At 31.7% G+C, this 12,785-nt stretch overlaps 1 protein-coding gene across 1 annotated transcript; it reads left to right on the forward strand.

The window, feature by feature from the left end:
- The first annotated feature begins 11 nt into the window (after positions 1-11).
- LOC139487585 (hydroxyacyl-coenzyme A dehydrogenase, mitochondrial-like) lies at positions 12-11,997 on the forward strand. Its single transcript, XM_071272482.1, has 8 exons — positions 12-409; positions 1,870-1,998; positions 2,591-2,748; positions 3,183-3,309; positions 3,840-3,929; positions 4,541-4,613; positions 5,903-6,019; positions 11,623-11,997. Exons 1-8 carry the CDS (start codon positions 293-295, stop codon positions 11,745-11,747), a joined length of 936 nt encoding a protein of 311 aa, XP_071128583.1. The 5' UTR covers positions 12-292; the 3' UTR covers positions 11,748-11,997.
- Positions 11,998-12,785: the final 788 nt, after the last annotated feature.

A 12,785-nucleotide genomic window follows, 5' to 3' on the forward strand; every position in this document is an offset into this window, starting at 1 on the left:
ACTGGACTTTATTTCCGTATTTTAAATTCGTAAACAATTGTTTTTTTCTTCCATTAGAACAGCTTATTTATATAGGAGACTAGCGTGATAATAAATTTGATTCTAGTTCCATTGCAAATCAAGTAAAAAATCCACAACAGCAAATTATTATAGAACATATAAAGGGATCGGGACGACTTCCAAAATATAGCAAAATTATACTGTAATCGTTATAGGAAACAAGGAACCAGTCTACCAGCTAAAACCAAGACCGATACTATTCTGACCGGCAAGCTGACCTAGTCCTCTCGAAATGGCTCAAATATTTCGCACAACTGTGAGGTCTTTTGCAACCACATCGAGCAGGCAAAATGCTATAAAAACTGTAACAGTTATTGGTGGAGGATTGATGGGATCAGGAATAGCCCAAGTATAACAATTATTTGTTAAATATCATTACAACGACCTTTGGACCTTACAGAATATTTAAGCTGAAAGTTTAAATGTGCATGCCTCTCTGAAATAACAAAAACTTATAAAGATAGGAATCAATTGAACTTGGCGAACACAATATTTGTGCGCTATAAATGCAGGACAACTCGGCCCTGAGTCAATTCGTCCCCAGTCAACTTGTATCAACTATTAAAATTCAAACTTAAAGTCTAGGCTCTAGCTAAAAAGTCAACTTGAACGGTCTACAATGACAGCTCAGAACGAATGCACAAAAACTACTTGAGTACAAACTTTCCTGCAAAAGAAATTACATGTATCCTACCTAGTCTATAATCCGTCATCATGTTGGTTCGTTATATAATTATATGATATGAGCAAATCAGCCCTAATACTGATAAATCAGCATGTGCAATACTGAAAACCTTCCTCTGTCGATATATATCAAGATTTGATATTGCTTTTTAAAAAAGGCCAATAAGGTAAAAAGCTGTTTGGTTTTCAGTTCCACTTTCAATTGGTTTTCAGTTCCAGTTTCAATTTTCTTACGTAAATTTGGTGGTATCGTTATGCATAAAAAACATTTGTATTATATTTCAAAAATATAATACAGGGCCAATACAGTAAAAAGCTGTATTAGAGTACAACATGTACAAGGGGAAAGGCTGTGGATTTTCCATAAAATTTTCATATGTTTAGCATTGAATCAACACAAGGGTACATATATAATCCTTAACCAGCGTACAAAATAAGTGCAGGATACATTTTTCTACTCATCTAAATAAAAAAAAACATTTCTAAAGATTTTTTCATTATATTCAAGTATTGTTCAAAAATGTTAATTTTCTAATAGCTGTTTCACCTGACTTCTGAATTCCCAAAAACATTCCAGAACTTCAGAAAATCCCTCTTCTGGCTTCCATTGCTTTGTTTACATTCCATTAAGTGTCATCATTCTTATTGGCAGTCTAAACATGCCAGACAAATCACTTTAAAGAATTTCAAAATGACCAGCACCTTACGTCTTTTTCCAATTTTCCCACGAAAAAAATCCATCCAAAATAAAAGAAATACAAACAACTAATATAATTGCCTTAAACTAATTATTCGAATATAAAATAACAACTAATTGACAATAGAGTAAGATTGGATATATAGATTCAATGTGTCATGTGGTTTTGGTGCCATTAGAAATTGATGTAAACAAACCAGTTCATCTGCTCCAGTATGGAACAACATCATACATGTACATTCAGTGACTGAGAAACAATTATTAGTAACCAAGATTGACAATACACAGTGATAAAAAAAAAAGCTAAGTCTGCAGAAAAATAAAATAAAAATGTCCTTAAGTGCATAACTTGCCATCTTTACAGGTTATTTGTAACATTTATTATTCCTTATGAGAAAATCAATGAAGTTCAAAATTTGTATTTTTAGGTAGCAGCTACAACAGGGCACCAGGTTGTTATGGTTGACCAGACAGATGATATTCTGGGTAAATCTAAGGCATCAATACAGAAAAGTCTACAGAGAGTGGTCAAGAAAAAGTTTGCTGAGGATCCAAAGGTGATAACGGATAGTAAAGATGGCAGTTGTAACCTATTGAAAAGAAAAAAAATATGAATCTTTGTTTTGCAATGTTCATTATGACTTCTTAAGAATATTTATTTCCTGACATATGAGGACTGTGAACATTGATGAATGTGAATGAAATAAAAAGCAGTGACACAAATAGAAACATGAGAAATATGAGATCCACATTTGATGATATTTTTTAAAGATAGATTTTGATTAATTTAAGATAAATCTTTCCAGAGTTATGGGAATTTAATCATAAAGAACAAGGCGATTATTATACATCTCATGATCTCAATATAATTCAGGAGATATCATGGGTATGATTGCCAATGAAACATCTTTTCTCCAGTAATGATCAGAGATATGCTAAGAAAATGTTAATACATGGAAAATTTATATCATATGCTAGCTCAACCAGAGAAAACAATGCCATATATACAATTTACCATGTATATTTCACTTTATCTTGATCATTAACTTGTTAATTCTAAAATATACCAAACCAGGGCTAAATAAAAGATTAACATGATTAATGATAAAAGCTAGTGATGGTTAATTCATTATTGATTGTTTAATTTAGGGTGGAGAACAGTTTGTATCAGATATATTAGGAAGAATTACAACACAAACAGATTCTAACGCAGCTGTGGCCAATTCAGACTTAGTTATAGAAGCCATTGTAGAAAATATTGATGTTAAAAAGAAGTTGTTTTCTAGTCTAGACAAAGCAGCACCACAGTAAGTAAAATACGCTTATGACATAGATATAAGAAGATGTGGTATGAGTGCCAATGGGACAACTCTCCATCCTAATCACTTGATATACCTGCTAATTGAATATTAGATTCATTAATGTCATATATTATTCTGATAGACTGAATTGCAGTAGAAGGGGTTTAATGACTGTCTAAAAATACACTACTGCATGTATTTTTAAAGGTTCTCAAAAATTTGTTGTATATGTTTTTTTTTTCTTATTTATGCCAGTACTTACCAGTAGTAGTATCATAATGTCCTAAGTCAGGAGCCTGTAATTCATTAGTTGCTATCTGTCATGTTGGTTTTTATGCCCCTGTTTATGTTCAAAAATCTGACAGCTCAAATGACAGAGTGCAAATGAAAAAAAAATATGTACATTTACATGATGCTGAGGTATGTTTTATATTTTTTAGACACACAATATTCACCAGTAACACATCGTCTTTACCGATCGGTGATATAGCAGTATCTACACAAAGACAAGACAGATTTGGAGGATTACATTTCTTTAATCCTGTTCCTATGATGAAATTATTAGAGGTAAGTGAGAAAGTATTTACAGTGCTGTTTGATCCTCATTGTATAGTCAAGTCATTTATTATAAGTTTTCATTTTGACCTCAGATTTCAATTTAAAGATTTGACTAGTAAACTGCATTTTATAAGTAGTCTATTCTCTCCCCTGACTTATGCATATTTGTGCATTTGAAAAAACATCCTGTATCAAATGACTTTTGATACTAAAACATAATCTTACAAATATAAATAAATGGGCAATATTTTGGATTGATAAAGAAAAAAAACGTCTGAAGGTTCAGTTTGTATCAACTAGAATCAGTTATATTCTCTTGTTTCAATATTTGTCATTTGCTGATCCAAATGAATACATTTTTTTATATATTTTATGAAGGACTTTCTTTAGATAACTTATTAAGTTCCAAATGATAAAGTATTTCACGAAGGGTCTTTAAATAATTCTCTATTAAATGTTTGAAAATGTTTAGTTTTGTATTTTTAAGAAGAAATTTTAAGAATGGCTTTTGTATCTTACCTCATTGTTTTTAATTTCAGGTTGTAAGGATACCAGCTACTAGTGATGAAACATTCAACAAATTATCAGATTTTGGTAAAGCCATGAAGAAAACCACAGTTGACTGCAAGGTAAGATAATTTGTACATAATATCCACTGCAGAACAGTTAGTTTAAACTCCTAGGGTCGACTAGGGTATAGAATGGACTCACCTAAACCAGTATGTCCAGCTTCAGATTTGGGTGTTAAAACTTAAAGTCTGTGTCCTCCCATGTTCTTTAAGCAAATGATAATATTTGTTATAACTCTTTAATGGGAATTTTTTGCAATGCAAAATTATTAATTGGTTAATTAGCAGTCAGTCTGTATCTGTACACAAGGGCTTCTGTTAAGTGCTATTGGTTTCTCAGACAATACACAAAACAATATTTATATGTTCATGGAGCAAGGTTTTCATGACCTTGAATTTATTTGCATGGTTCAATGTCAATTTATAGTTTATGTGATACCTGTATTGAAAACCATAATCTTTAGAATTTTTACAATTAATTTAATCAGAATCATTAAAGTCTTCACTCTCTTGTACTATTTTTAACTTAGAAATTATACTAGATCCTTAAATATAAGGCTATTCCACTCACCTTTAATATATCTCTACTATTAGAACATTGTGAAATAGTGCTGCTCCTCAGTAAACCATTTGTAAAAAATTACAATTCTAACAAAAGATTCACATTTCAGGATACACCTGGTTTCATAGTAAACAGACTTTTAGTTCCATACACAATAGAAGCAATGAGAATGGTAGAGAGAGGTATGTATAATTAATTCTTTGCATGTTTTTTGGCATTAAGAATGTACCTAGGTGAAGTTTTGGAATTTGTGTCAAATGTACGGACTCCTTGGTGTTTTTCCATACAATACAATGTATAAAAAAATTTGCCCCATAACACCCATTTATTTTTTCATATTAGACTACATAGCTCATGAAAGGTCATTTACCAAAAATTTTGAAGATTCTTGATTTTCTTTCTTTTGTTTTGAGACCCAAATAATACCAATGCAAATATAAGGTAAAAGTCCAAGTCAGCCTTTTCCCGCCATATTTTAAATTTGAAATATCTTGAAAAAGAGATCCATGATCTATCAATATTTTTAACTTATTTTTATCCTTAATTGATGCTCTACCAGCTTAAAGTATCAATTTTAAATTCTTAATTTATTAATTTTCATCTAAGTACATCCTTAAGGCATTTAGACGTAAGATAAATTTATTTAATAAATGTTAGTTCTGTAACATAGAACCATGAAGAAAGGTAGAAAGATGATAGTAAAGTTTTAAGAAATATGTTTGAGTGTATCTTTGTGTTTTTCACACTGATAACATTTTAGCTGATGCTGTGTTAAAAATGATCTCCCCTAAAGCTGTGTCATTTCACTTTAAACATTGGAATATTCAAGACTTAATTAATGAGCAGAAACAGATATATGTATTATTGTATAATTACATTAGATGTATGTTTCATTATAATAATTTATTCTGATTGGCTTATTGCACATCACGTGATATTCCTTCAGCAATTGCATCACTCAATAAAACATCATCCATGATAACACGTGGTCCCACAATAAAGTGCACAGGTGAATTAAACAAAAAATAATATAAAATTCATGTTTTCATGATCATAGCTAAAAAATGTAATTATAAGTAAAGTATTGAATGCTTCTTTTTGTAACTTCATAGGGTTGTAAAAGCGTTGACCGTGCATACATTTTTAGAATGAAGCGCTTCCGTGATTCATACAAAATGTACTTCGGTCAACGCTTTCACACCCAAATGAATTAACAAAAAGAAGCATTCAATTCTCAAATAAAGAAGTTTAGCAACATGGAATGATAAAATATTTACAACATTTTTTATCCCTATTTATATTTCTGTACATTTATATTGTCATATACCGTAATCCTAACTTTGTAACAGATTTTGGACATCTGATTTTGATTACTCCGACACATACTTGAAGTGACATGCTGATTATACATTTCATATAACTATAATTTTGATACAGTGCTGCTAATTCATCTATCTGAGTTGTATTTTAGGTGATGCCAGCTTTAAAGATGTGGACACGGCTATGAAGTTAGGTGCTGGATATCCCATGGGGCCATTTGAACTTAGTGATTATGTTGGACTAGACACCATGAAGTTTATTCTTGATGGTATGTTAAGGATATATAATGTGGTTTGTCAAGAAAATAATTTTAAATTTTTTATATAAGTTTTGTCAGGCATTGCAATTTAATAATAAAGAAAATTGATAGTAGTTTCACATTTGGCCATTTTTAATCAAAATATGCATCAGCTATTCATCTCATTTAGTTTCATGAAAAATAGTATATTTTGTTTTAAGGTAAATCATTTATAAAACATATTTTCTCAGATAGATTTTTATACGACCGCAAAAATAAAAAAAAAAAATTGGGTTGTATATTGGTATTGTTGTCGTCGTCGTTGTCAGCATCGTCAGAAGACGGATTGTTTCCAGATAATAACTTTTGAATAAGAAAAAAGAAATCAATAAAATTTTAACACAATGTTTATAACCACAAACGGAAGCTTGGATTGCTTTTGGGGGTTATGGTCCCAAAGATTTAGGAATTAGGGGCCAAACACAGCATTTATCTAGTTTCAGTACAAAAAGTTGTGTATTAGTATTTCAATTGTTCTGATATTGTACCACAATGTTTAATGCCATAAGTGGAAGGTTGGGATTTATTTTAAGGGGTTAATTGGGCAAATAGTCTAGGAATTAAGGACCAAAAAGGGACCAAAACAAGCATTTTTCTAGTTCCAAGACAATAACTTGTGTGTAACCGTATGGATCTCTCGTACATTGATCACAAGTTTCCATATAATACAGGGAAGGCTGGGATTCAGTTTGGGATTAATTTTTCCAAATATGCAGGAAAAAGGAACCAAAAAAGGGCCAAAAAGAAGCATATTTTTTACAAAAGGTTCAATTCCACTAAAGGAAGGTTGGGATTGGTTTTGGGGGTAATGGTCCCAATAGTTTCGGAATTAGGGACCAAAAAGGGGGCCCAAAATAATAATTTTTGTAGTTTTCAAACAATAACTTATGTTTAAGTGTATGAATCTCTCTGAAATTAAACCACAAGTTTCAATACCATGAAGGGATGTTTAGTAATGACTTTAAGGGGTTATGGCTCAAAATGTTTCGGAATTAGGGGCAAAAAAGGGGAAAAACTAGGTATTTCTGGTCAGTGGACAATTAAGACAATTTAAAAACAGTGTAGGGAGGTAATTCTAAAACATTTAACATACAATGTTGGGTATGCTTGAATTTACCTCCCTTACACTACTTGTATATTATGTATAAAGAAATGTCAGGATTTGGACTAATTGCAAAAAAAAAAAAGGGGGGGGGTGGTAGTTGTTTTCAATTTTTTTTCTTCAAATTTCTCAAATTCTAAATTTTTGAAAAGTTAAAAGGAGAAATATTTAATTGCATAATAATGCGCAATAGATTTGTACAATCTTGACATTTGTTTTGTGTCAGAAACTCATATTAGGTCAAAAATTTGATCGCAATCCTAATTCAGAGCTGTATGAAGCTTGAATGTTGTGTCCATACTTGTCCCAACTGTTCAGGATTCAACTTCTGCGGTCGTATAAAGCTGCTTTCTGCAGAGCACCTGGTTATACTATGCCGAAATCTAGATTTCACCATGCTTTTTTCCTATATATATATTATAAAAAGTATGGGTCACCATGCTATATTTTAAGCCACAAGAGTTGAGCAAATGTGATCAATTTTGCATAAATTATTCATAAAATAACATTTTGTATAGGAATAAAAAAGAATCTACGAGATAGAATTTGAAATAAAGTATACAATCAAAGAGCTGAAAGCTCTGAAGAAAAATGACGCCACTGTCTCTAATATTGGGATAGTTTTTATGCAAGTCTTGATTTTCACATACCGTAATTAGTTTAACAATGCAACATGTCTCGTAAGCATATAATTGATATTCGTATATGTGTGTGTGTTAAGTGAAGGTGCCAACTGGCTGGGTTTTTTTTTAAGACAAATGAATAGGTCAAGACTACCTGAATTGTACAAATAAATACCGTAGAAAGGCTTCTATATTTCTCACTGGTACATAGGCTGAATCCGGGTCCGTTCGCGCCCATTCACGTTTGCACCAACTCATGTTCGCCCCCTTTCACTTTCACACCCTACATGTTCGCAACTAATCTTAATTGGTTTTGTGTTTAATAACTCTGTAAGCAAGTGTTTTCTTATAAGTATAATTGTTGTCATTGTCTCAAAATAAAGTGAGACAGCATTTTTTTTTTGTGTTGAATAAATCTTAATCATGTTTTGGATAGCGTATTGTTAAAGATAATAATAATCGTTTCTAAATAAAGTGGTATTTTGTCAACGTTTTATTTAGCGTTGAATAACTCTTAATCATGTTTTGGTTAGTGTATTGCTATACTTTGTTTCATTGACCTCTTTCATAATGAAGTGAGATTCTGACTATTTTTTTTCTGTGTGTTGAATAAATTTTATCATGTTTTGGTTATAATAGTGGATTGCTATATTTTGGTTCCTATATTTTATTGTTTTGTTGTTTCAGATCAAAGGGCTTAAAAACAATTATCTTTTGTGTTTTTCCTTTAAAATCTTCAATGTTTTACTCATACCAAGCTAAAAATACATTCAGTATTTACACCAAAGCAATTTAAAACAACAATCATGATTTTCCAATTATTCAACTTGAATTTGAATTAAAATTTGGCGCGAATGAGTAGAGTGCGAACGGACCTTGGGTGTGAACGTGCGAGGTGCGAAAGTGTATTGGGCGCAAACAGACCTGATACCACATAGTCTGAACCCCCTTCTCCCACAAAATATGATGTAAATTAAAAACAAATTGTTCAGAGAACAATTGAAGTCTTTCCACTAGAAAAGATCTATTTTTATATTGAAATATGAAAAATCAGTTTAAAATGTTAGTTCCTATGGCTTTATGACGTCCTATTAACCTATGACCTTGACCTCAATTTCAAGGTCACAAACCATGGACCTTGAATCAAAATATCCTAGGTCTTTAATATGTTTGGTTAATGAGTACTACCACTTGACGCGTAATTTTAAATGTAAGATGGACAAAAACTCCCTTTTATTGTATGCGCAGCCTTTCAACCAAAATATACAAGTAAGGACATGTCGCAACTAATAATTTATGAAAAATTATTTGTCAAAATGTCATACAGTATTTGAAAAGAAGTGAAAATAAGCCAAAATCAAAATTTATAATATGACCTTGACCTTTGACATTGACCTCATTTTCATTTTTAGTACCAATGACCTCATGAAGACCCTAGGTCTCTATCAGTTATGGTTTACCAGTTGAAAATGCATATCGCTTGAATCAAATGAAAAAGGGGGAATAACTCTCATATGGAGTCCCCATAGAGCTATGGTTCAAACGAATATTCTTATCCTAAATATGTAACGAGCAATTTGGTAAAATAAAATCTTTTACGGTTACGAAGGAGAGGTGGCCACAAGAAAAACAGTGTTTGGGGAGATAACTCTTACAACGTAATGTATTTTGTTATAATTACATTTGATATATGTTTCATTATAATACTTTATTCTGATTGGCTAACTGCACATCACATGTTATTCCTCAAGCAATTGCATCACTCAATAAAACTTTTCATTCATGATAACACGTGGTCCCACAATAAAGTGCACAGATGAATTGAATAAAAAAGTTATAAAATTCGTGTTTTCATGATCCTAGCTAAAAAAAGTAATTATAAGTATTGAATGTTTCTTTTTGTAACCTCATAGGGTTGCAAAAGCGTTGACCGTGTGCACATTTTTAGAATGAAGCGCTTACGCGCTTCATACAAAAAGTACTTCGGTCAACGCTTTTACACCTCAATGAATTTACAAAAGAAAGCATTCAATACTTAAATGCAGTTGTAAATTTTTAAAGCAAAAAGAGTTAATACTAACTTTCACTTTTTTGGATGTTCATGTACATTTTGAATGTATTTAATTTTCTCAACTACATGAATTTTTTGGTGTATTTTTAATGATATATGAGTAGTCCAAATAATTATTACGTCTGGCAAGGCTTTTTAAATTTTATTCTGGGACACCTTCCTATGACCACAAGGCTTATGTTAATTTTTTTCTGGGACGCCTTCTTAGGAAGCCTTCCTACGAACGTCTTAGGAAGGCGTCCCAGAAAAAAATAAAATAGCCTTATTGGATATTTTTATGCATTATTTAACCAGTTAAGTCTTTTACAGGATTGTTTGTTTAATGCTGTTTAAACATTACTGAAAAAAAAACACCTTAAATTTGCTAATTATTTGGCATGAAAGTTTGATTTATTGAAAGGGACTCATAGTTTTTCATTTAATTTTAATAATTGTCTAATGGTTAAAACAATAGCTTCGTTGTTTACTTTTATACACAACAACATATTCACTTTGGTCTCGTTGTTTACCTAATATTTACTATGTACTTGGTAACAGTTATTAATTATTTATAATAAATATTATTGGAAGCCGAATTGACGTCAAATAGGTGCCGATTTGACTAGATGCCAATTTAACCAGGTGCCGACTTGACTTGTACGTTTCAATTCCTCTGCGATCGTTTGCGGTATTTTCTTGAGAAAGCCTATTTTCCATCATCAAAGAGAAGAAGAAACTGCTTGAAATGATTCCCGAACGCTTCGTGATTGTTAAAATAAGTTTAATTCACTCAAAAAACAATTTTAAAACTTGCGATGTTTAAACAGGAAGTTTCAAAAGCACGTGTAAAAGAAGAAATTAACCGGTGAGAGTGGAAATCCGTACATAACATATATCACTATAGTACGACTTTTAAAGCAAAACAGTTTCATCCTTTTGTAAAACAGTCTTTAATATACCTATCACATTAATGTTTGAAGGGTCTTAAGCTTATTCAAACCATATAAGTCGGTATGAAACACCAAAACGGAATGATAATAACCGATTACGTTTTGTAGTTTACAAAATTCTGGACTGTCGACTGTAGTGGAATACAAACAGAAACCAGTTAGTTTGTAAACTGGTTCCTGGCTGATTACTACACAATGCTCATGCATAATGATAACACAAGCACATTCCTCCAGTTTGTATTGAAATTAGTAAATACGAAACCAAGCGCGGTAGGCAGAGAAAGGAGGTCGGCAGTTATGGAACAATGACTGCGTCATTTTCCAAAAATAGGGTTTATAATATGCTTATAAGCAAATAAAAAAAAAACGGCTAGAACTTCATAATACAATAAATCATTTTCTTTTTCTTTATTCAAATAAACAGTCTTTCACATTATATTTCAGAGTTTAGTATGACGTCCATTATCACTGAACTAGTATATATTTTTGTTTAGTGGCCAGATTATGCACGCCTCCAGATGCAGGATTTTCTCTCTGTATTAAAGACCCATTGGGGGCCTTATATGTTTTACGCCCTTTGGTTGGGTTGTTGTCTCTTTGACACGTTCCCCATTTCCATTCTCAATTTTATTTCACATTGATTGCCAGTCTTACTCAAAATTTGCAGATTTAAGCAAAAAACTAGACTGATTGTGTACTAATATTTTGAAATCCAAGATGGCGGTACATGTATAAGATCTATACTAAAAATAATCACATGTGCAAGAAACATATCACAAACTAATGGTACATCATCATTGTCAGATTTATTCAATGAAAACCAAGTTAATAAATGATTTTTTTTACAGGATGGGCAGAAAAATATCCAGAAAATCCTTTATTTCAACCTAGTGCCTTACTGAATAAATATGTAGCTGAAGGCAAACTTGGTGCTAAATCTGGAGAAGGATTCTACAACTACAAGAAAAAATGATCTACACATGGACCATCTTAACAGAACAATACATGCTTATAATTGTGATAATTGATTCATTGTTAATGTATAGAAGGAATCGTGAAGAAGTCTGGGTTGATTTTGGTTCATCGACAATGAGAAATTGTGAAAATAAATGATTATGTAGTTTTTAAGATACACAATGAATTTCAGTATCTTTAAAGCTCATATGTTATGATTACATGTATAACAATTGATTAATATATTAAACAGACATTTTTTCTATAAATTTGTGTTTGTTTTCTTTCATGGTCCACAATTTAAATAGATATATAAATTGAAATATATACTTACATTTTGTTGTCGCCCTGAATACCATGGCAGAGGGGCATAGTACATAATTTTGTAACACAGTTCTACTGACACCATGCCCAAAACCTTTTATTCTTAGTGAGATGGAATTATATGGTTAACTGCTGTCATACATAGTAGGGTTGTTTGTCACATGCAGTAGACTAATCTATCTTTTACAAAATTTGCAGGGGTTATGGTATTTTGACCATTTAAAAAACAGTTTAGCTTAATGTTACCTTGTAAACACTGCTCCTCTAAGATGGTTTTCACAAAAGGTTTCATGCTTAAAAGTATTTTTTATGCCCCACCTACGATAGTAGAGGGGCATTATGTTTTATGGTCTGTGCCTCCGTTCGTTCATTCGTCAGTGTGTCCGTGCGTCCGTTCCCCCACTTCAGGTTAAAGTTTTTGGTCAAGGTAGTTTTTGATGAAGCTGAAGTCCAATCAACTTGAAACTTAGTACACTTGTTGCTTATGATATGATCTTTTCTAATTTTAATGCCAAATTAGATTTTTTACCCAATTTCACGGTCCATTGAACATGGAAAATGATAGTGCGAGTTGGGCATCCATGTACTTAGGACACATTCTTGTTTTAATCTAGTGAATGGCAATGCTTTGAATCCTCATTAAATATATCATAAGCTTTCAAACTTTATGAAATTCTTTTTTCTTTTACATAATTGACCTCACTGGACAACCTTTTTGATTCGGTAATTTACT

This window comes from Mytilus edulis, chromosome 9 (genome assembly GCF_963676685.1).
Source record: "Mytilus edulis chromosome 9, xbMytEdul2.2, whole genome shotgun sequence".
NCBI classification, from domain to species: Eukaryota; Metazoa; Mollusca; class Bivalvia; order Mytilida; family Mytilidae; genus Mytilus; species Mytilus edulis.